This window comes from Podarcis pityusensis (assembly GCF_964106645.2).
Source record: "Podarcis pityusensis genome assembly, chromosome: 17".
NCBI lineage: Eukaryota > Metazoa > Chordata > Lepidosauria > Squamata > Lacertidae > Podarcis > Podarcis pityusensis.
The window spans coordinates 23,604,923-23,628,125 of record NC_138042.1 but is presented as its reverse complement, the minus strand read 5'-3'; the positions used below and the strand labels follow the sequence as shown (position 1 = coordinate 23,628,125).

At 41.4% G+C, this 23,203-nt stretch overlaps 2 protein-coding genes across 16 annotated transcripts in view; one reads left to right on the top strand and one right to left on the bottom strand.

Moving 5' to 3' along the window:
- The window catches only part of FREM1 (FRAS1 related extracellular matrix 1), a gene marked incomplete at its 5' end in the record, with an annotated part of 715,053 nt that overhangs the window by 535,024 nt on the left and 156,826 nt on the right, over positions 1–23,203 (top strand). The window lies entirely within an intron of this gene.
- Positions 1–23,203, bottom strand: part of NFIB (nuclear factor I B) — a 208,937-nt gene that overhangs the window by 83,241 nt on the left and 102,493 nt on the right. For all 11 annotated transcript variants that reach the window (XM_080987849.1, XM_080987839.1, XM_080987842.1 and 8 more), the window contains exon 3: positions 12,750–12,803. In XM_080987849.1, coding sequence (XP_080843975.1) covers positions 12,750–12,803 — 54 coding nt within the window. The remainder of the gene's footprint in view (positions 1–12,749; positions 12,804–23,203) is intronic.

Here is a 23,203-nt window from a genome sequence, read left to right as displayed (position 1 = left end):
GCAGACAACTCTGGGGTTGTGGCGCTCATCTCGCTTTACTGGCCGAGGGAGCAGGCATTTGTCGGCAGACAGCTTCCGGGTCATGTGGCCAGCTTCTGGCGAACCAGAGCAGCGCATGGAAATGCCGTTTACCTTCCCGCCGAAGTGGTACCTATTTATCTATTTGCACTTTGACATGCTTTCGAACTGCTAGGTTGGCAGGAGCTGGGACCGAGCAACGGGAGCTCACCCCATTGCAGGGATTTGAACCACCGACCTTCTGATCGGCAAGCCGAAGGCTCAGTGGTTTAGACCACAGCACCACCCGCCTCCACCAAAATCATCACGAAGAAGCACAAATTCAGAATGAAAGGAAGAAATGAGTTAAGAGGAAGAGATGTTAGGCAAATCCACACCGTGATCAACTCCTGCTGGAAACCTATGTCCCCACTGTGGAAGGACGTACAGATCCAGAATTGGCTTCCATGGTCACTTATGGACTCACTGTTAAAACTGTGTTCATGGAAGACAATCTTACTCGGCTAAGAGTGATCCCCAAAGAAGAAGCACATTATCTAACACTAAGGATTATCAGGTTTCCCTGTTTAACCGGAATTAACTAGCACTTGAAGCTGGTTAGCAAACTTCCATTTTTTTAAGAAACACTTCCAAAATGTGCTTGAAATCTAATTCAGCTTCAGCTTTCTGTAAGTCTTAAAGAAAAACAGGGGAATAGCTTTCTACTACATTTCCAGAACCTGGTGTTACATTCTCACTTTGTTACATGACCTACACTACTCTAGAACACTAATATCATCCAATATGTTAATTCAGCCAGAGAATAGCTTTAAACGGAATAGATAAAAGCAAGGCATTTTCATAGGTTTCATAGGACCAGTCTGGATAGTTGGCCTTGGTGAAGATTTGATATTTTCTCCCCCCCCCCCCAACAGTTTTTGATCTGGGCTTCCACTGAAATGAGGCTGCATTTTAAGTTGTATTTTAATCCTGTTTTTAAGTTGTATTTTAATCAATTGTTTTTATACCTGGTGTTAGCCACCCTGAGCCCGGTCATGGCCAGGGAGGGCGGAGTATAAATAAAGTTTATTAATTTATTTATTATTATTAAATGCAGCCCTGTTTAGGGAAGCTTTTAATGTTTAATAGGTTATTGTATTTTAGTGTTTTGTTGGAAGCTGCCCAGAGTGGCTGGGGGGACCCAGCCATATGGGTGGGTGTCAGGGGACTGCCATCGGAGCTAGAGGCGGAGGGAAGGCTCCAGAGGGATGCAGGAGAGGGTCCCAGTAGGGAGAGAGGCAGCCCGTCCGCTGGGGAAGGAAATCAGCGTAACACCAGTAGAGAAGGGGGGCAGATGGGGGAATCGGAGAGGAGGCTCCAAGACTCCTCGCCGGAGACCAGCAGAGAGAGTACGGGTCCTCCTCTGCCCACACCCTCCCTGCGCAGAAGGCTTCCGCGCAGGGAGACTAGGCGGAGACTAGGCGTCAAAGAACTCTTGTGCTGGAAGAAGTTTAAGAAACGCCCACTGATGGATTCTGCCAGCGACTGAGACAGTCACGATGCTAGAGGCTGTTCAGTCAGAAAGGGTTTAACCAGGTAACCTAGCCAGGAGTGGCGGCAACTTACGCACGAGCAACCCCTAAATCCATTACAGTGGGGTATAAATAATATATTATTATTATTATTATTATTATTATTATTATTATTATTATTTTCCCAGCGTGGAAACATGGTTGCTCAGAACCTAGAAATTACAAGAAAGAAAGAAAGAAAGAAAGAAAGAAAGAAAGAAAGAAAGAAAGAGGCGAGTGGGTGGGGTAGAGAGAGAGAGCGAGCAGGAGTGCTTCTAAAGAGAAGGATTTTGCAGCAAGTATTGTTCCTAAGCAGCACTGATTGTTCCTAACCCCACCCCACCCCCGCCCATGCTATATGGCACCTCTTTACTTGATGGGAAATTGGCCTTCTGCTTGTCCTTGGTGCTGATTTCCAGGATAAAGAAAAGTAGTTTAGAGTTCTTTTGTTCTTTTTTTCTTTATTGACTGCAAGCCAAGAAAGATTATTCTCATGGTGTTTTTGAAAAGCTACAGAACCTCAGTATTTATTTATTTTTTTAAAGAAAAAGATAACAACCACATGTTCAGCATTTACATAGCACCTCAAAATCGACATTTTCAGACATTACTGAGCATCAGTCACCAAGGTCCAGACTTAAAACGTCTTAGTGCAGTGGTTTTCAACCAGGGTGCCTTGAATCATGGTCAGGGGTGTCGCAGGGAACACTGGCCTCCATCCCTCTTTCCTCTGATGCCCTCTCATGTCTCTGCCTCCCAAAGGCTTGCAGAGCTGTTTGTTGCAGCAGCCCTGGCCACAAGCTCTTTGGGGCAGGGGTTGGGGGGAGGTTAGAGACCAGGGGCAGAAGCTGTGGCTACCCTGAGCATGCCTAAGGAGAGGGGAGAAGATAGGAGGCTGAGGGAACACCCCACAAGGGAGGGTGTTTGAGAAAGCGTGAGAAGCCGCCAGCTCTGCAATCAAGGGGGGGACATAACTGTTGGGATACTGCCAGGGAGACAAAGTCCATCATGGCCCCCAAGCCGGCTGCCGGACGATCCATCGATCTCCCGTAGATACAGTATCAGCAATTAGCGACACGAGTTTCTAGAAATAGCTTGCCACATTCCAGAACTCATGCACACTCTATCAGCAGATAATTCACAGCGTAAGATGCACGCAGGAGAGCATTATTTACAAGTTTATTCAGCGTTGGTCAGAACAAAGAAAAACATGACTGCCTGCATCAGTGTCTCCAGACACAGAAAGAAAACGAAAGCAATAGGAAACATAAACATCCTGTGAACAGGAAATGCGCAGACTCTGACTCACAAAGCCTGCTCCCTTTTAAGGTGGAACGGAAATATCCTAACAATAACTGGGCTCCTGAACCTCACAAGGGTGCCGCAGAAAGAATGTAGTTGGTTGGGGGGGCATGGATCCCAAAGGTTGGAAACCTCTGTCTTAGATGTATTGCATTTAGGACTTGGCGATATATGGATATGCCATCCAAAACCGGTTTGAAGTCCATATTGTGATACCGGTTTAATAATTTTGGACCTGGTGCTATATATAAAGGAGAGATTAGATCCTAAACTGATTTCCAAAGATGATGAGGGGAGAGTGATTGTGGTGCAAATTTCATTACAGGGTGAGAAGATAATTCTTGTGGGAATATATGCCCCTAATGGAAATAAAGCTGAATTTTTTGGAAAATTAGAGGAAAGATTGATGGAATTTATAGATCAGAAAATAATTCTGATGGGGGACTGTAATGGGGTGGTCAGGCCAGAAATGGATAGATTGTCAAAGAGAAAAAATATAAATGAGGGTAAACTCCCCCAATTTTTTTTTGAATTGGTTGAAAACTTTGGCTTAATAGATACCTGGAGGTGGAAACACCCAATTACAAAACAGTTCACCTTTTTCTCGGAACCTCACCAAAGCTCGAGTCGGATAAACTATGTTTGGGTCTCTAAAGAACTGGTTTCCAGAGTAAATAAAATTGAGATCACTCCACGAACTCTATCGGACCACAATTCGATTTATCTGGAACTAAAATGAATGACACTTTATTTGAGAACCCAAAAATAGTAGCGAAAGCGAAAGAGACAATTAAGGATTATTTTGAATGGAATTTACATAAAGAAACCAGTCTGGACACTGTATGGGACGCGAGTAAGGCTGTCATGAGAGGCTTCCTAATCCAGCAAAATAGCCATAAAAATAAAGAAAGAGAAAGAAAAAAAGAAGAAATTCTGGCTCAACTCATGGAAAATGAGAAAAAATTGATAATAAAACCTAAAGATGAACAAATTAAACAGACTATCAAAATGCTACAAACTCAGTATTCCATGTTGGTGAATCAAGAAGTGGAATGGAAAGTAAAGTTAATGAGACAAAAAATCTTTGAATCGGCAAATAAAACTGGGAAGCTTCTGGCATGGCAGCTGAGAAAACGTCAAAGTCAAAATTTAATTAATAAAATCAGGATAGGGGAACAGTTGACGGAAGATCCAAAAGAAATAAGAAGAGCCTTTCAAGGATTCTATAAGGAACTTTACAGGAAAGAAAAAGAAGATATAAAAAAGATGGAAAGATATCTGGAAATTTACAAAGGAAAACAGATATCATTGGAGGAAAGAGAACAATTAAACGCCCCAATAACCAATCAAGAAATCCAAAAGTCAATAAAGAAGATGAAACAAGGTAAAGCCCCAGGACCGGATGGGTTAACCTCTAAGTATTATAAATCACTTGGTGAGCAGCTAGTACCGGTTCTAGGGGAAGTAATGAATGCTATTTTACAAGGAAAAGGGAAAATACCAAACTCCTGGAAGGAGACTTACATAACGTTGATCCCCAAACAAGATACGGACCATCAGAGTGTTAAAAATTTCAGACCGATATCATTGTTAAACAATGACTATAAACTTTTTGCGGACATCTTGGCCAACAGATTGAAGACAATATTAAATGATTTAATTCATAAAGACCAGGGAGGTTTCTTGCCAGGTAGGCAATTGAAGAATAATGTGAGACATATTATTAATATATTGGAATACCTGGAAGTAAGAAATGATAAGCCAGCCATACTGATGTTCATTGATGCTGAAAAAGTATTTGATAATGTATCCTGGTCATTTATGAAGAAGAGTATAGAAAAGATGGGGATCTGTGGCACCTTTTTAAGAGGAATTGAGGGAATTTACTCAGAGCAGAAAGCAAAATTAATTGTGAACACCTTAACAGACTCATTTGACATTACAAAGGGTACCAGACAAGCCTGCCCACTATCTCCGCTGCTTTTTATCAGTGTATTAGAAGTACTAATAAATTGCCTGAGAGGAAGAACAGAGATAAAAGGGGTCAAAATAGGCGCCAAAGAATTCAAACTTAAGGCCTACGCAGATGACTTGGTATTAACCTTAGAAGAACCTCAAGAAAGTGTAAAAATAGCATTGGAAGAAATGGGAAAATTTGGGCAACTGGCAGGATTTAAATTGAATAAGACAAAGACGAAAATGTTAGGCAAAAATTTAGAAAAATGTGAAGTAGAAAGGTTAGAACAAGAAACTGAAATCAAGGTGGTCAAAAAAGTTAAATATTTGGGAATTTGGATGTCGGCAAAGAACATAAACTTATTCAGTGACAATTACCAACCAGTCTGGAAGGAGATTAAAAGAGATTTAGAAATATGGGACAGACTAAAGCTGTCAATGACTGGAAGAATGTCAGCGATCAAAATGAACTTATTACCGAAAATGGTATTTTTGTTCCAGACAATCCCGATAATAAGAGGTTTAAGACAATTTAAAGAGTGGCGAAAGACTCTCTCGCGTTTTATATGGCAAGGGAGAAGACCAAGGATCAAATTTAAAATACTGACAGATAAGAAAGAAAGAGGGGGGTTCGCTGTACCTGATCTGAAACTCTATTATGAAGCAGCGTGTTTATGTTGGATAAAGGAGTGGATAACCCAGGAGAACCCAGATTTGTTAGATTTGGAGGGGCACAACAATAGATTTGGATGGCACTCCTATCTTTGGTATGGTAAGGCAAAAGTGCATAAAGGGTTTACAAATCATGTGATAAGGGGTGCTCTATTTGAAGTCTGGGACAGAAACAAGAATTTGTTGGAAAGGAAAACACCGTGGTGGGTTTCACCAATTGATATGTTAACAGTTAAAAAACTGAACATAGAAGGGAGAGGGGCCACCTATGAGGAGATTCTGATGAAGGCCAAAAAAGGTTGGAAATTGAAGCCTTATGATTGTATTGCTGGAAAATTGACAGGAAGGTTGCAATACCATCAAGTCAATGATGTTTTTAAAGAGGACAAAAAAATAGGATTTGAAGACAAAAAATCGAAATTTCAAATAGACATTATAGAAAGTAAGTCTAAACTACTTTCAAAAATGTATAATCTCCTATTAGAATGGAATACAAAAGACGAACTTATAAAAGAGGCTATGATAAAATGGGCTATTGATCTAGGACACAACATAGACTATGATGTATGGGCCAAACTCTGGAATGAGAGTATAAAATTCACCGCTTGTTCTGCCTTAAAAGAGAATGTTATGAAGATGGTCTATCGTTGGTATCTTACTCCCACCAAATTGGCAAAAATGTACAGAACTAGTAGTAAAACTTGCTGGAAATGCAAGGAAAAGGATGGCGACTTCTTTCATATGTGGTGGTCATGTAATAAATTAAAAGAGTTCTGGGAATCGATTTATAACGAGTTTAAAAAGATGTTTAAGTATAGCTTTCTGAAAAAGCCGGAAGAATTATTGCTAGGTTTGGTGGGAGAAGATATTAAGAAGACTGATCAAAGATTATATTTGTACGCAACCACAGCAGCTAGAGTTCTGATAGCTCAAAAGTGGAAGCAACAGAAGATGCCGACAATAGGAGAACGGCAGATAAAGCTGGTTGAATACGCTGAGATGGCTAAATTGACACACAGAATTCGTAATCAGGAGGAGACAAAGTACCAAAATGAATGGTGTAAATTTTTGATCTATATAAGTGAGAACTGTACAAATTTGAAAACTTTGGCAGGATTGAAGTAAATCTTATGTCATGTTGTAATATCTAATCAAAGAAACTGTGAACTATAGAATAGAACAGGAATACTGATGGAAGGGAAGGACGGAAGTCAACAGCTCTACGGAGCATAAAGTAGGATATATGTAATAAGATTTGATGTTTTACTGGTGTTGGTGTGTGTTGGTGGGTGATCTTAAATCTCAATAAAAATTATTTATATCAAAAAAATAAATAATTTTTGACCTGACAATATTTATTTTATTTATTTATTGAATTCATATACCAGCCAATACCCAGAGGTCTCAGAGCGGTTTACAGAAAATATCACAATACATATATAAAATCAAAATAAGAGCAATAGCTCAATAGCAAACCCCCCCCCCCCCAAAGGAGTCACATTTTAAAAGGGTATAGGATGCCGATCCGGTCAACCAAAGGCCTGGTTAAAAAGGAACGTTTTTGCCTGGTGCCTAAAGGTGTATAATGAAAGCGCCAGGTGAACTTCCCTGGGGAGAGCATTCCACAGATGGGGAGCCACTGCAGAGAAGGCCCAGTTCTCGTGTTGCCACCCTCTGGACCTCTCAAGGAGGAGGCACACGAAGGAGAAGAGCCTCCGAAGATTTGATATTGTGATTTGTGTGTGCTCTATGCAAAAATCACGATGCAGGAAAAACCACGAAGCTCCATCCTTATTTCAGACATTGCGATATATCAGTATATTGCAATGTTTAGCTGGTAATATATCACAATGTTGAAAGCCAGATATCGCCCAGCCCTAATCGCCTAATACTGAAGAAGTATTAGTACTAAAGACAAGGACCACATAGTAACAGACTCAGCCAGTTCCTATTGTGTGCAACTTCAACAAATGATTAAAAAGGAAGGGGGGGACTTGCAAATAAACTTTTGAGGAATAAACGTCATTCAATTCAATAACAACAGATGAAAAGCAGTGAGGAGTACTCTACCATAAAAGTATTACAATCACACCCACTGTCTGCTGTACTTTCTCAGTGCTATATTGGTATTACCAATACAACACTGGGTAATTTCGGGAATACATTACAAGAGAATTTTAGCAGCTGTACCTAATGTTCTTTTGTTTGGCAAAGTCAGCTGCCCTCCCCTCCTTAGTTAAGAAGGCAAATTACCAGACATCCTAAAGAATGCAGAAGTCTAGCCAAACATAGAGAAACCAACTTTCAGTGCCAGCAGCCTTGCCAACAACTACACAGTTTCCAGGCTCTCTTCCCCCCCCCCCCCTTGGCAAAGCCCTTGAGAAGGTGATGGCATCTAAAACTCAAGCAAAATTTTTCTGCCAACATACTGGCTCCTTCATAATCAGGATGCAGATCAAAGCATGGCACAGAAGTGGTCCTGCTGGGAGACGAGGTTGCCTGCCTACCATCAGAGATGGAGGGAGGTAGGGGAAATCCAAAACTTTCATCTAATAATCTCTGTGGCCTGTCAGACCAGTGGCCACATGGTGTTTAACATTCATGCATTCCTTCTTTGTATTTCCCTGTCTTAAGCAATAAATAATAAGGAAACCCATGCCCCCAAAGGGAAATTATGGTCTGGTATGTACACCGTGTTGAGCCATGTTTTGTTTAGCTTAACCATGCTTTGTTCTACCTTGTGGGACCCAGCCCAATAGCTTAGCCATGCTTTGTTTATTTCCAGCTAACCATGATCATAAGCCACGGTTTGGTTTTGGCTTATGTAACTAGACTTGTTCTACAGATGGCTTGCCATTATGTGCAAACTCAGGGTGGTTTGTTAACTATCAGCTGTTTGCCTGCTCCACCTCAGATGCTCACCAAACTACAGACTCATGTTTTAAGTGTGGTACAAAAAAACAAAACTGATATCAATATGAAGTGGCTCTTGCTGGTGCTTTTCCTGAAGAACTGAATTCTAGCCCTGCTTGGCAACAGGCAGCTATCCCAATTCCATTCCTCCCTTATAACCTTCCCCTCACGAGACAGCCAGCCATTGCTGAAATTTGTTTAGAGAAATTTAAAGTGACTGCAGTTGAGCACTCTCTCATTTTTAAATGCCAGGAGGAATAGGAAAGCAGAATATTCGCGGCATCTCCTGATTGTTCTGTGGTGGTGGATAAGGAAGAAAATGCTTGGAATGACCACGTGAAGCAGCCCAAGATCAAACATGGACCGTGATGGGATGTAAATGCCAATGAAGAGACACTCTCAGACACCTCTGCCCTCAACACTTACCAAAGGCTGTTGCTACTCATTCAGGCAATAGCTGTTCCTCTCTTTTCTCACCAGGAGGACAACCAAGTCATGGTGGCAGCACTAGAACAATGTCAGCATCTTCTGCTGGACCAAGATGATCAGAGAGGCTCCTTTTAAGGTCAAATACCTGCCCTACGACTAGCTGGCTCTTGGGCCATTAGGATAGGAGCAGACCAATGGGGGAGAGACCATCAGTACAGCTGATCTTACTCTCCAGTAGGGCTTCTGAAGAGCCTACAAGCTCCACCCTGCAGAAGCTTTGAATGAATTCGCACCCTATTCTGGAGTGTATCCAATCTGGATAACTCTCTCAAGGCAAGGTGTTTTCTATCCTCCAAAGCACAACTCAAGATTTGTGCTTTCTCTTCCAGAACTTTGCAAATGCTCCTTGCAAAAATTCTAACGGCTAATTTCTCACTCATTTTTTAAATGGCAAACCTGAACAGCCTGACAAAGTGGGAAAACAGGTTCCACTCTCAGCAGCAGCTGAGAACAATTTTTATCATTTTATGTCATTTTATGTAACTCATTACATTGTTATTCCACACCATTCCATTCAATGCAAAGGAAACACAATGTGGGCAATGTCCAGCTGAGGGTCTCCTCAAGACCCGGGCCCTGACTGGCCCATTTGAACCTGGCTTACTGGCAGGGAGGTAATGACCTGGTGGTCATGATGGCTGAGGGGAATTCCCCATTGGCCGGTGACCACACGGGTCTGGCTACCGGTGGAGAGTGAGGGTCCGCAACAGATGCCCCCCGGGGAAGCGGTGAGCATCCATTATGAACATTTGCAGATGAAAACAACAGCAGTGAATACCAAAAATATGTGCTGGATTGGTTTTCATCCCAGAACATCTTTAGAAATGCATCAGCATACAAGTGAACAGATACAGCTTGTACATCTTTAAACTATAGTTCCTTCACCTCTTTGAGAGAATGTTGTTGCTTATTCTGATTAGAGAGTTCACAGCAACCAGACAGCTTTGGAAAACTGAGGCAACATGGAAAGAGTTGCTTTTTCTTAAATAGTGTATAAAAAGCACGATATCATGAACATGACCAGAAAAATTGCCAACCCAGTTCTCCCTCCATCATCTTTCCCAATCGCATGACCAAAACAGAAGCCCCTATTTCTTACTCACTATCTACCAACATCCAAAAACCATCAGTGTAACTCCAGCCCCCAATTGCTAACGCCACCATTTCTCCATACCAGGGGTCAGCAAACTTTTTCTGCAGTGGGCCAGACCTTGTGGGGGGCAGGACTATATCTTTTTTTGGGGGGATGAACAAATTCCTATGCCCCACAAATAACCCAGAGATGCATTTTAAATAAAAGCACACATTCTACTCATGTAAAAACATGCTAACTCCCAGACCATCTGCGGGCCGGATTTAGAAGGCAATTGGGCCAGATCCGGCCCCCGGGCCTTAGTTTGCCTACCCATGCTCCATACCCAATCACTAAAATACTTATGTCCAAGCTCCCACCGCCATCTTTCTCACACACCCAATCTCTGAAAGCTCATCACACATTTCTTAATTACACCATCTTCCACCAACAACATTGGCACCAAACTCTCCCTCCTGCCTTGTCCCATTTAAAAATCTAACTGCAACAGTTACTGCTTTAAGCCCTTAAGATGGCCTTCAGAACAGCCACAAAGTCTATCCAAGAGAGATTTTAAGCTCTCTGCCTTGCTTGCCACGCAAGGACCTCTCAGCATGCCAGCTCTGGAAGGCTAGGGATACGCACACGAGATCTTGCGGGAACTCAAGACAGCGCCATGAGATCTCATGAGAGCATCCCAAAACAAGCACACTAAGAGGACCTTGCCTCCAAATATAAAGAGGTCTTTTCAAGGTGGGTCCACTTGAGTTACCTGGCATGAAAAGAGTTGGAGGGTTAGGGATGGTCACACAGAAGTGGCTCCAAGGGACTCATGCGCCATCCCCAAAACGTAACCCCCACATAAGATGGGGCCATGCTGTACAGTGGTACCTTGGTAGTCAAATGCCTTAGTTGTTGAACAAATTGGCTCCTGAATGTTGCAAAACTGGAAGTGAGTGTTCCAGTTTGCAATCTTTTTTTTGAAGCCGAATGTCTGACAGGGCTTCCGCGGCTTCCGAAGCCATGCCTTGCCAATCAGAAGCCATGCCTTGGTTTTCAAACCATTTCAGGAGTCGAAAGGACTCCTGAAACGGATTAAATACAAGAACCAAGGTATGATTGTATAAGGTGAAACTGTTAGATGCCACAAGATTCTTTGGTTCTCTTTGCAGAACAAGATAAACATCAACAAGATTTTGCTTTACTGCTTTAAGCTTTGCCTCTTCTGACTAGCCAAATACTTCCCTCTGTTTCTATAAGTTGATGAGGCATCTTGAGCAATGGCATTTTTCTGTGTTACAGCTTCATAACAGGAGGTCACATTTGCACACATGGGTACAGAAGGTAATTTTAATGGTACATGCAAGGTGGAAAAAATAGTAGACAGCAACTTAAACTTAGCCAGTTTTGCAAGTTTTATTGTCTGAACCGTGGGCAGAAGGTGCACTGACCAAGAGACTCACACAAGCACGATTCTCTTTCCAATTTGTCGGAGTTCACACTTCAGCTTTACAAACCAAAAGGAAAAATGCTCTGAAGCCTACAAATTGATTTTTTTGCACAAACCTATCATTCTTGGTAGGTGGTTTATGTGAAATTAACTGAGTTCATTTCAAACTAAGTGCTATAGTTTGAAATGCCATTAAAACTTCTGCCTAACCACCCCACCCCCAGCAAAATAAAATAACAACATTCATTCAGTTCTGTGGTATGAGGGGGCGGAGGAACAAACTCACTGTACTGCACATAAACACTAGGAATTAATGGATTGCATGTAAATCTAGATTCAGAGAGCCACTGCCAGTAGTTCCATAGATTGCACTACACTAGACAAAACAAATGTCTGACCCCCTGTAAAAGTGCTGATTATGTTTACTTCATATGTTCAAAACAGCAGTTTTCAAACCTGCCATAATTGCATTTAAGAAGCAAAGCCATTTTGCATAAAGAACACAGGAAGGCTGGTTCTGACCCCTTTATTCTTCTTGTTTGACTAGAAACTTTTATTTTAAGGGAGAAAGGAAAATATGAATTTCAGAGCTTGTGGATTATTCTGCTCAACAAAAACTGAATGTGTGTAAATTTGGTTAATAGTGGACAAAATAAGGTTGGAGGGTCCTGGTCACAAATGGGAAAATAGCAATCTGGGGTAGTCAGCTAAATTACTGCGCAAGTGGAACAACCTTCCCTTCCATAATGGGGCTTTCTCCCTCTCTGTGCCCTGTGCCATTCTCAAATCTGCTACAAAGGGTATGGGGCAAGCCTTTCTTTCCAGCCGGAACTCAGTTCCAGCACCACTCAGAGAATTAGGGAGGCATTCATGGCGAGTTCCAGCACCTCTTTTTCTAGAAAAAAAGGACTGGTTAGGGGAACACCTAAAATACATTTAGGGAGGGTGCAGTGGTGGTGCGAAAGCAGTCCCTTGTGTGCAAGAATAAATATTTCACTGACGGAACAAACATTCACCTTAAGTGTTACCTCATGTTTCATTCTCATATGGCAAACAAAAATGGCAGAATCTAATACAAGTTTTCCAAAATAACAAACCCCTTTTCCAATAGCAAACAAGCTTCCATGAGCCAGAATCTTGATGAAACTATGACTGAGGCATATGCTACTCCACAAGAACTCATTGAAACTGCAGCTTACCCTAATCACAACTGCGCTTGCCAGAACAAAATAGGTTACCGACCAATTATACACTCTTAACCATTAACAGTACGATCTTTGTTCTCAAACAATGTTCAATTGCAAAACGGCCTAGAACTCATTTTTACCTGGTGGATTCTTGGCAGGATCATTGTGGCTTGGACTTCCTGATTGTCCAGAATCTGAAAAGAAATTGAAGAAACATATCAGCAAGCTGCTACTGATTTGTCCTGGGTTAGTTTTCTTTGAACCAACATGATCTGTATGATTTGCATTTTAAAGGGCTCATTCACACCCCTTTCCGCAAACAGCAATCTGTTGGCATGCTCTGTGATAACTCTGCATAGTTAGCCACATATGCATTCTACAAATCTTTAAAACACTTACAATGGGTTGGGTTGGTTTTTCGTTTTGGGGGGTTTTTTGGTGCACATCTCATTAAAGAAAATATTCTTATTGAAAACTCCCCAATAGAAAGAAAGAAAGAAAGAAAGAAAGATCCCAGCAACTTTGTTCAAGAGAGGAAGAAAAGAAACCACAGCATTTGATAGAGTTTAGAACTATTGTTCCACATTCCAGATATTTTCAGGCTGCAATCCTATACATGCTGGTCTTGAAGCTAGCACCATTAATCTAAATGAAAGTAACTTTCCGAAGAGATATGCATAGGATTGTGGTGTAAGAAACCAAATATTGGAACAAGAATTTTATTTATCACATTTATATCCCACCTTTCCTCTTTTAAATTTTTTTATTCTCACAACAACAACCCTGTGAGATAAGCGAAGCTGAGAGATAGCTGAGAGATTGCCCAAGGTCACCCAGTGAACTTCACTGCTGAACAGATATCTGAACCTGGATCTTCTCAGTCCATGTCTGGCTACATCACACTGGTTCAGTTCACATATCAAACAATACTTTGAAACGAGCCATGGTTTAAGAAGTGTGGTGGTGCACATTGCTCAAATGTTCTTACGGCACTGCTCACCCACTCCTGCCACACTGCAGAGAAACAAGCAAGAATCTGCTTTGTTGTGCCATTCAAACCCTGTCGACGGGTTTGTTTCCTCCAAACAAACAAAACAAACCAAGCCTTAAGCCAAGAACAACCCATGCCTTGTTTGAAGAAAACAAATCACAAGTCCAGGTTCTGGTGACCTGAGAAGTCAGGCCCTAGATTGTTTCGTCCGCAACACAGCAGGAGAGAGAAAGAAGCGCCAAAGGAGTTGCATACTTCTGGTTTCAAATCAACTATGGTTTGCATAAGAACTATGATTTAATGGGATATGAGCATCAGGCAACTGACTGTGGAGATGTTTCTGGAATGGCAAACACCAGCATTGGAGAATGGATTTTGTCAGAACCATGGCAGGAAGAGAAATAATTCAACTTTCCTTACCCACCTCCCACCCCATGGCTCCAAGGCTGCCCAGTCTTCCCTTACACTGCTATTTACACAAGAAAAGCATGCATATTAATTGCATGCAGGAAAACCTTGCATCTAGTTTGGGCCCATCTAGAGGCTTCCGGCCAAGTATGACCCCTTGTATTTGCCACTCGCAACAGCCATCTGAGAGATACTTGTGGCTGTGACAGACGGACCTTTTGGCAGTCTGAGAAAAGGACAGGACAATCTCTCAAAGTTACCCTCCACTAAAATATGTTTCCAACTGATATCTAAAGACAGCCCAGTAACAGACTGACCTGCCCAAATTAATAATAATAAATCAACTATAGATTTCAAATTTCCAACTACTGTATCAGGCATATCACTGTATCACTACATACTAAATTTATAAAGTAACCAAAAATATGCCAGTGCAACTCCCCTTCCGCTGTATGAATCTAGAAATCAACAAACCAGTGAGCTTTCACCCAATTTTGTACTTTTGTACAATGAGTTAAACCACACTACATCCAAGGTAGAAGGATGTTGCGGGGACCTGCTTAGTTATAAAAGGAGGCAACTCAAATGCTAGGTAATTAAAAACACAAAGGAAATCTGTATTTAAATTTGACCTAATTATAATGCAAAACTGAGAAAATTGTCAAAAGCTGCATTAAGCATTATCTGCAATCTCATCATGGGCAACACATTTAATGTCTTAATGTGCGATCAAGCCTCATGATACAGATTTACTATGGAAGGTATCAAATTTTACAATCCAAGGCTACAGCCCAGCATGTGTTCATTGCAAATTACCATACAAGGTTGGTTATTTTTTGCTAGTAATCATGCTACCAGATTATCTTGACCAATTTCCGTCTGAGTTCAGGTCTGGTTACGGGACTGAATCAGTCTTGGACATGGATGATCTTCATCAGGAGGAGGACAGAAGGAGTGTTGTCAAAAGTGGCTTTTGATACAATTGAGAGGGTGAATACTAAAGTTAGGAAGTCACTTTGGATCTTAATTCAGGGAGCAATGGGTGCTCTTGATTATTTCAACTGCATTAGATTCCATCTGTTACCTTACTCAAAACACTTATACACTTAAACATAACTACATGTATAAGCTGAACCCAAATAATTCACATTTAATGTCAATTCTCTATACTAGCCATCCGAACTGGTATAGGACTTTAGCAGGTTTTTATATATTAGCTCACCATGGTCTGTCAAAGGTCTGTGAATGCATTAGCCAATTTTTTTCTTGTAGCCAGGTGAAATCCAGAGCATGCCAAGTTTTTGGCTTCTTGGCTGAAGCTAGACATGACTATAGACCCATCTGCTTAAACCTGGGGCTCCCTTGATCATATATCAAGTAGAGGAAAGGTGTTCCAACTGAGAAAACCAAAAGGATGCACAGATTAGGGAGAAAGAGCTTGTTCCTTCCCGTTGCTTACCTCTCCACACTTTGCCATTACAGGCTCTTTTCCCCAGTTGGGTTTTCATCCAACACTTAAGCCCAGCTGGGGGGCAAAGGAGTTCAGAGACTGAACTTACAGAAAGGTATGCTCTCAGAATCCAACTCCAACTGACCCAGAAATAGGAACCTCATCATTTTTATTCAGCAGCAGGTCTGTACTTATAGAAGTAAGACCATTCACCATTGTTCAGTTATGTTTCAAGTGGGAACCAACCCGTCTGCAACACTACACAAATGTGGTACTTATAGAAGTAAGACCATTCACCATTGTTCAGTTATGTTTCAAGTGGGAACCAACCCGTCTGCAACACTACACAAATGTGTTTCAGAAAGTAATAGTTGCCCACACTGTATGCCAAACATTGCTGTTGCCTTCTGAAACACCTTCATAGATTTATTTATTAAATTTATACCCTCCCCTCCAGCGGAACCCAGGGTGGAAACACCTTTTTTTTTTTCAGTTTTCAATTTAACAACAATAATCATCCCTAATTTCGACTTCCCTCCTCTCCTTCTCCTTTTCTGGTTTTATAATGAAATTTGTTTAATTAAACTGCAACACCACCTTAACTACTCTTTTTTTGGTTCTACTCCCCCCCCCCCAAGATAACCTTTTAGCTCTTGATTTCAAATTAATCCTGCCAATGTGTTTAGTTGTTTACAATGATTCTTTAAATACTCTACTTGATTTCTTGATTTCTTATTCTTCCTGTAAGTTTTGCCATTTCTGCGTATTCTATTAGTCTGGCTTGCCACTCTTCCTTGGTTGGGACGGTATCTTCCTTCCATCTCCCAGGGTGGCAACACCTAATGTGATCTCACTGCTGTGAGTTGTATCACATGCAAATCTTCCCAGGCCCCAAAATCCAGGCACCATCCTTTGGGAAAATTTGATCTTATAGTGCCAAGAAGGTATGTCATTTATGACACAGTCTGAAGACACATCATTTCGACTAGACCTTTGGGGAGAACTGAAAATGCCTAGGTAAAACTGAATTTCCTCTAGCATACAAAAATACTGAGATATGCTGGCTACCTGTCTCCCTTATTGGATTCTTCAAAATACTTAGGACCAGTGTTATTATTTGAGAGAAAGAGGTGCCAGAGCTCACCTTGTTCTCTTAGATGACAATGGCACCCACCTGAAAGGTGCCAGAACTGAGCTCCGGTGAGTTCCAGCAAAGGTCCATATAGTTAAAGCTATGGTTTTCCCAGTAGTGATGTATGGAAGCGAGAGCTGGACCATAAAGCAGGCTGATTGCCAAAGAATTGATGCTTTTGAATTACGGTGCTGGAGGAGACTCTTGAGAGTCCCATGGACTGCAAGAAGATCAAACCTATCCATTCTTAAGGAAATCAGCCCTGAGTGCTCACTGGAAGGACAGATCGTGAAGCTGAGGCTCCAATACTTTGGCCACCTCATGAGAAGAGAGGACTCCCTGGTGGGACCCTGATGTTGGGAAAGATTGGGGGCACAAGGAGAAGGGGACGACAGAGGACGAGATGGTTGGACAGTGTTCTCAAAGCTACTAACATGAGTTTGACCAAACTGCAGGAGGCAGTGGAAGACAGGAGTGCCTGGCGTGCTCTGGTCCATGGGGTCATGAAGAGCCGGACATGAATAAACGACAACGAGTTCCAGCAAAAAGCCATGCTTAGGACTTATTTTATTCCAAGTATTTTTAATTTAAACAGTGTCGAGCTTTAGAGAAGGGATTCCAGATGTTCTCTCTCTCTCATTTTAATCTCCCATCATAAACCCTCCTGCTGGAAGTCCATTTGACAGAAGCCACCAAGCATCTAACCATGCTTGTGTCAAGTCACTGTGTTGCTGCCTACCCTTCTCAGAGCTGCAACCTCAAAAGAGTAACCTGGATCTTATGCTATTCACTGAAACCAAAGTGACTCTGGGTTTTTTTGTGTGTGTATTTGAAGCTCAATGGTTTTAAAACACTTCTGGCCACATCTCTCCTGCAGTTCCACCAACAGCTTCTACAGCGGCAGCTTATTCTCCTTCTGCCATTTGCCAAGCTAGCCATTGTCAAAACTGTTCACTTTTCTACAGAGTGCTTTTAATTAAGTAAATAAAAGTGGCAATTAAATCAACATTATGTAATGTGTTTTTGATTTGTAATCTCATTTAAATTAATTAACTGACTCAGCCCTTGCTTAGTTTTTTAACTGCCCTACTTAAGGAGAAGCAGAGCAGTGGGAGTAAATTCAGTTTTCATATACATGAAAAGAAATTAATGGAACTACAAAAGCTTATTAGAATTCATACCCCACAAAGCAAACTTTTCAGTGTTGAGCACCATTTATGGGGTTTGTTGAAGTGTTAATCCTTGCTTGTTAATTTTAAAATAGTGTCTGTGCTACGTTGTGTTGTTGGGTTTTAATGGGATACATTTTGACTAAGATACGTTTTGTTTTTTTAAGATCATAAAAATAGCCTGGTAGAAATCGTCCACTCAGTCCAGTAACCTGTTCTTACACTAGCAAGCAGAATCTAAGCACGATAACTCTTCCCTCACCATGGTTTCTTGCAACTGGTAAAACTCTGAACTTAAGGAAATGTATACGTTTTTCTTGGGTCTGAAATAAACTTCAAATCTCATGTAACATTAGATGATCTCTTCTCTGACATGGGGCTTAAGGAAAGATTTACACAGGTCTCTTGCTACATGTGAAAAGATGTGAAAGAATAAAGTTTGTTTGCAAAACTTGCTAGAATCCGAAGGAAAATGGGTGATTGATGTTTAATCTTGCCCATCTGAGAAATATCACATAGTTTCTGCTATGGCCTGATCTATGGTCTCTTGGAAAGTAAGCAATCTTTTCTATTCAGGGATATAACAAATTTGTGAAATGTTTTTTAGAAAGGGAGACCTGGAATGCTATCGTACTGAAAGATTTAATTAGGAGAGAGGAAGTAAATGGCTAGAAACCCAAAGAGCACATAAATTTATCAGATATAGAATCGAGAAATGGAGCTGAACCAAAATAATGTCTGGAATTTAATTGCAAATTGTTCCATCAAAAACAAATCCATGCATATTGTTGGAAACAAGAATCTGGATTCAAAAGGGCACTTTCCCATACAAGAAGATCTCTTCACTCACAGAAGAACGGCATTACATATTCTTATTTGGGCAACAGATCAGAAAAGCAAAATCTTATGCCCAAAACTTTCTCCCACTTGTGCATAAGAGCGAATTGCTATAGAACCACTACATCATTAGAGGGCGTATTGTTACTTTTGTTGGTTGAACAATTACGCTTTAATTCATTGAGCTAGATCTAAAGATCCATGAGTAGAAGATTCCAGGATCTAGTCTGGAGGCAAGTAAGGACACTGCCTTGCAGAAGCTAAGCAGGTCTAGGTCTGGTTAGTACCTGTGTGGGAATCATATGAATGCTGCCTTGGGTTCCATGATGACAGAAAGGAAGGGCATAAGTGGAACAAATAATGTTAACAATTATGAATAAGTAAGCAAATCAAATGCAGTAGTACCTTGGTTCTCAAACGCCTTGGTACTCAAACAACCTGGAACCCAAACACTGCAAACCTGGAAGTAAGTTTGCGAACTTTTTTTGGAAGCCGAACGCGTTCCGTATTGAATGCCCCACTTCCATTTTGAGTGTTATGCTGAGGTCTGTCTATTTTTGCTATTTATTTTGTGTTTTTGTTTTTGCAACTCTTTTGTTTTTGCGACTGCATGGAACCCAGTTCAGCTACTGGTTGATTGATTGTGCGACTGCTTTACATTGATTATTGCTTTCATTTTATGGATCAATGGTCTTGTTACATAGTAAAATTCATGTTAAACTGCTGTTTTAGGGGTTGTTTTAAAAGTCTGGAATGGATTAAACCACTTTGCATTACTTTCTATGGGAAAGCGTGCCTTGCTTTTGGAACGCTTTGGTTTTGGAACAAGACTTCCAGAACGGATTAAGTTTGAGAACCAAGGTACCACTGTAGCACTGTTGTGAAAACACATACAATACTGCTTGCGGAAGCATTTGTACTATGCTGCAATAGGCAAGTTTCTTGGATTCTCACTACATCCCCCATGACACATCCCATTCTTTTCCTGAACACAGGGACACAAGACAAATCAGCCCAGTTGACCACTTAGCTCAATACTGGCCGCACTGACTAACAGATTCCAGGGATTCAACCAGGGGACATTCACAGCCCTACCTTGAAATGCTTCCAATCCCCTTTTAGACCATGCCATTCAACATGGAAAAATCAGGGGTGGAGAAGGCAGGAGGAACATGCAGGGCCCCAGTGTTGCACTATGGGTGCTATTTAGGAACTGCTGAGCAGAACTCAAGTGCCCCACAGTGGATGAAGCTGCAGTCACAAGCACACTGCCTGTGAGTGTGATGGAGAACCTTTGGCCCTCCAGATTTCATTGGGTGACAAGTCCCATCATGCCTGGACATTGGCCATGCTGGCTGGGGCTGATGGCAGCTGGATTTCAACTGGAGGACCACAGATTCCTATTCCCTGACCTACAATAGGGTATCAGCCCTATTGTACTTAGTAGGGTCTACTTCTGAGTAATGCATGTTTACAATCGCACTGCAGTTCTATGAACTGCCCTGAGACCTCCAGGTATAGGGTTTCCCCAGCCACTCTGGGTGGCTCCCAACAGAACACTAAAAACAGAATAAAACATTAAAAACTTCCCTAAACAGAGCTGCCTTCAGGTGTCTTCTAAATGTCAGATAGTTGTTTATTTCCTTTATATCTGATGGGAGGCTGTTCCACAGGTCGGGTGCTGCAACTGAGAAGGCCCTCTGCCTGGTTCCCTGTAACCTCACTTATTGCAGGGAGAGAACTACCAGAAGGCCCTTGGATCTGGACCTCAGTGTCCAGGCTGAACGATGGGGGTGGAGACGCTCCTTCAGCTATACTGGGCTGAGTCCGTTTCCGGCTTTCAAGGTCAGCACCAGCACTTTGAATTGTGCTCGGGAACGCACTGGGAGCCAATGTAGGTCTTTCAAGACCCATGTTATGTGGTCTCAGCAGCCGCTCCCAGTCACCAGTCTAGCTGCCACATTCTGGATTAATTGCAGTTTCCAAGTCACCTTCAAAGGTAGCCCCACGTAGAGCGCATTGCAGTAATCCTAGCAGAAGATAAATAGAGCATGTACCATTCTGGCGAGACACCTTCTGTACCAGTGAGTTATGACCACTCCCCTAAGTTTCTCTGACCCTTAGGAGCAGTTTTCTGGGTGCAAAGGGCATCTCAGAGCAGAGGAGGAAGACAAGGGAGCCCTGTTGCACAAGCGGCTCGTGTACATGCAAACTCCAGATCCATGCCTTTCTTTATAATGATTAAGCATGTTTTCTTGCAACAGTCTGTACCCTGTCAGAAAGGAAGTGAAATTATGTGTAGGAAATTGTATTTTCTACCAAAGGACCTTTGTAAAAGATCTGCAAAAATCCATTTACTTTAGCTGTATTAGTCTGATGCAACAAAAACCACAAGCCTTGTGGTAGCACTACCAACTATTGTTTGGGGACTAAACTTGACACATATCTGCTTATTACTGCTCAACAGTATATGGGTCTACTCAGAAGTAAGCCCTATTCAGTTCAATGAGACAGACTCCCTCTGGCACTGGGGGAATGGCTGGTGGGGAGAATTCTGAAAGCAACAGAGACTGTGGGGTCTGGAAGGGGAGGACACAAGTTCATCTCCCAACCCCCCATATGCCCTTTTTAGCATTAAAAGGTAATTATTAAAAGCAAGCCCATGATTAATATGTGTGTAGTTTGGCCTTTAGTCTACAAAGGCATGTGTCACAATACATTTTCACATTGCCACGAGCTCTTTCCGTGGTTATCTTTTTCAAATAATAATTGAAAGTATTTTGCAATGTCGCCATGTATTGAAAATGAGATAAACTTCTATCGCTAAAAGATTGCATGTATGGAATATAGTTGATGGGTAAATGGTGAGACACAGTCTCCCCCCCCCCCCCCCAGTGTCAGCTTACTCCTTTAGTTTGTAGCTCTTTTATATGTCTCTTCACTCCCATAGTTCAGATTAATGTACTTTGGGGGGTGGGGGGCAACAAGTGGACTATATTGGATTTTTAAGAACAAAACAAAAAAATTCACTAGATAATTGCGTTAGTGAAGTTGTTCGGTTGATTTGATGGCACCCCACACGGGGTTTTCTCTACCTTTTTGTAGAAATTGTAATACATTGTGCTAGATGCTGAATGGTTTTTCATTATATTTTATTGCTTCTTTTAATTCTCATATTGTACTACAATTTGAATTGTAATGATTAATCTGCATCCTCCTAAACTAGAATTCAGATCGTGGCCTCAGTTTCATTTAGCCTCACACTGCTTTCTTCCCTTAACACATTATATATTAATTCCTTTCTTTATTGTCCCTATTATGAAAGGCACAGGATCCCAGACATGGATTCTCAAATACCTGACCAAATGAATTTTAGTAGTGATTTGTTATGAATATTTCAAATTGTTAATATTTTGTTTCATATTTGTTGTGAACTGCCTTCAGTTCTTTGCTTAAATAAATACATAAATACAAGATGACCCCCCAACAATTTAAAATCTAAGCTGCTTAGGATAGCAACCCTCTCTCATTTCTTTCTCTTTCTCCATGACATTACTTCCTGTTTCCTGAAACTGCTTTCGACCTTAGCATAACCTTATTTCCTTTGGCTAGACAAGTACAGAAACTGCTTGTAGAAAAAGGGTGGCAATGTTACTAGATCTTTATGCAACAGGAGAGACAGGAGTAGAAGTGCCAAGAGGCTTCAAAATCAAGATAGAAAGAGGGATCACATAGATATCTGTGTTGTTTTCACACTTTCCACTTGACATCTGCACGTATGGTGTGGTAAAATCCTCTTTTCAATTGAGACAGGTGGCCAACCTATACCAGGCTATACTGTTGGGCTAACTGCAAGGTTCTTGTGTTGATATACAAAGCTCTGAACAACATGGGTCCAGAATATCTTTGTTGGTTCAAGGGGGGGAAAATGTATAAAAAGAGAATTCCCTGGATACCAAGATCCAGGTTGGGGGCAAGTACTCTTTGGTGAGAAAAAACAAGCAGAGATTTTAAAGTCACAAAATACGCAGCAATGAAAGCATGTAGATATAAGCTGTAAAACCTTAAAACGTGCCTTTTAAAATTCCTTCCCACTTCCCCTAGCATAGAAAAAAAGACCACAAGTTTGGTTAATTTAAAAACACACATTATGAACCACCCTGCAGTTTACTTACAAACTCTCCAAAGGTCAGATTCATGTGTTTTCCCATACATCAGTCAGAAAAGTTGCACAGGCAATAATCCTTATCTTAGTTACAAGGTAAAAAGTTCCTAGATTATGTGGGAGATTGCAGTCAAACATAACTACGCACAACCGCTAGTTCATGCATGAAGGGGATAAGCACCAGAGGGTTGTATTGCTAAATGGACTCAGCTAGGCCATGCCCCCTCACCAAGTATGAGTAAAATATGAGTAAAATTCTTCTTGCTCTCACCTGAAAAACATCCCCTCATGCTGCCACCAGTAGGGTTTTTAATCCCTGGTGAACTTTAGCAAGGGCATCTCCCTCTGCAGAACTCTTTGAAGTGCAAAAAAGAATAATACAAAGAATTGCTGGTTCCAGAAAGACAGAACCCATCATAGTTGAGCTTTTTCCTTTAAAGTC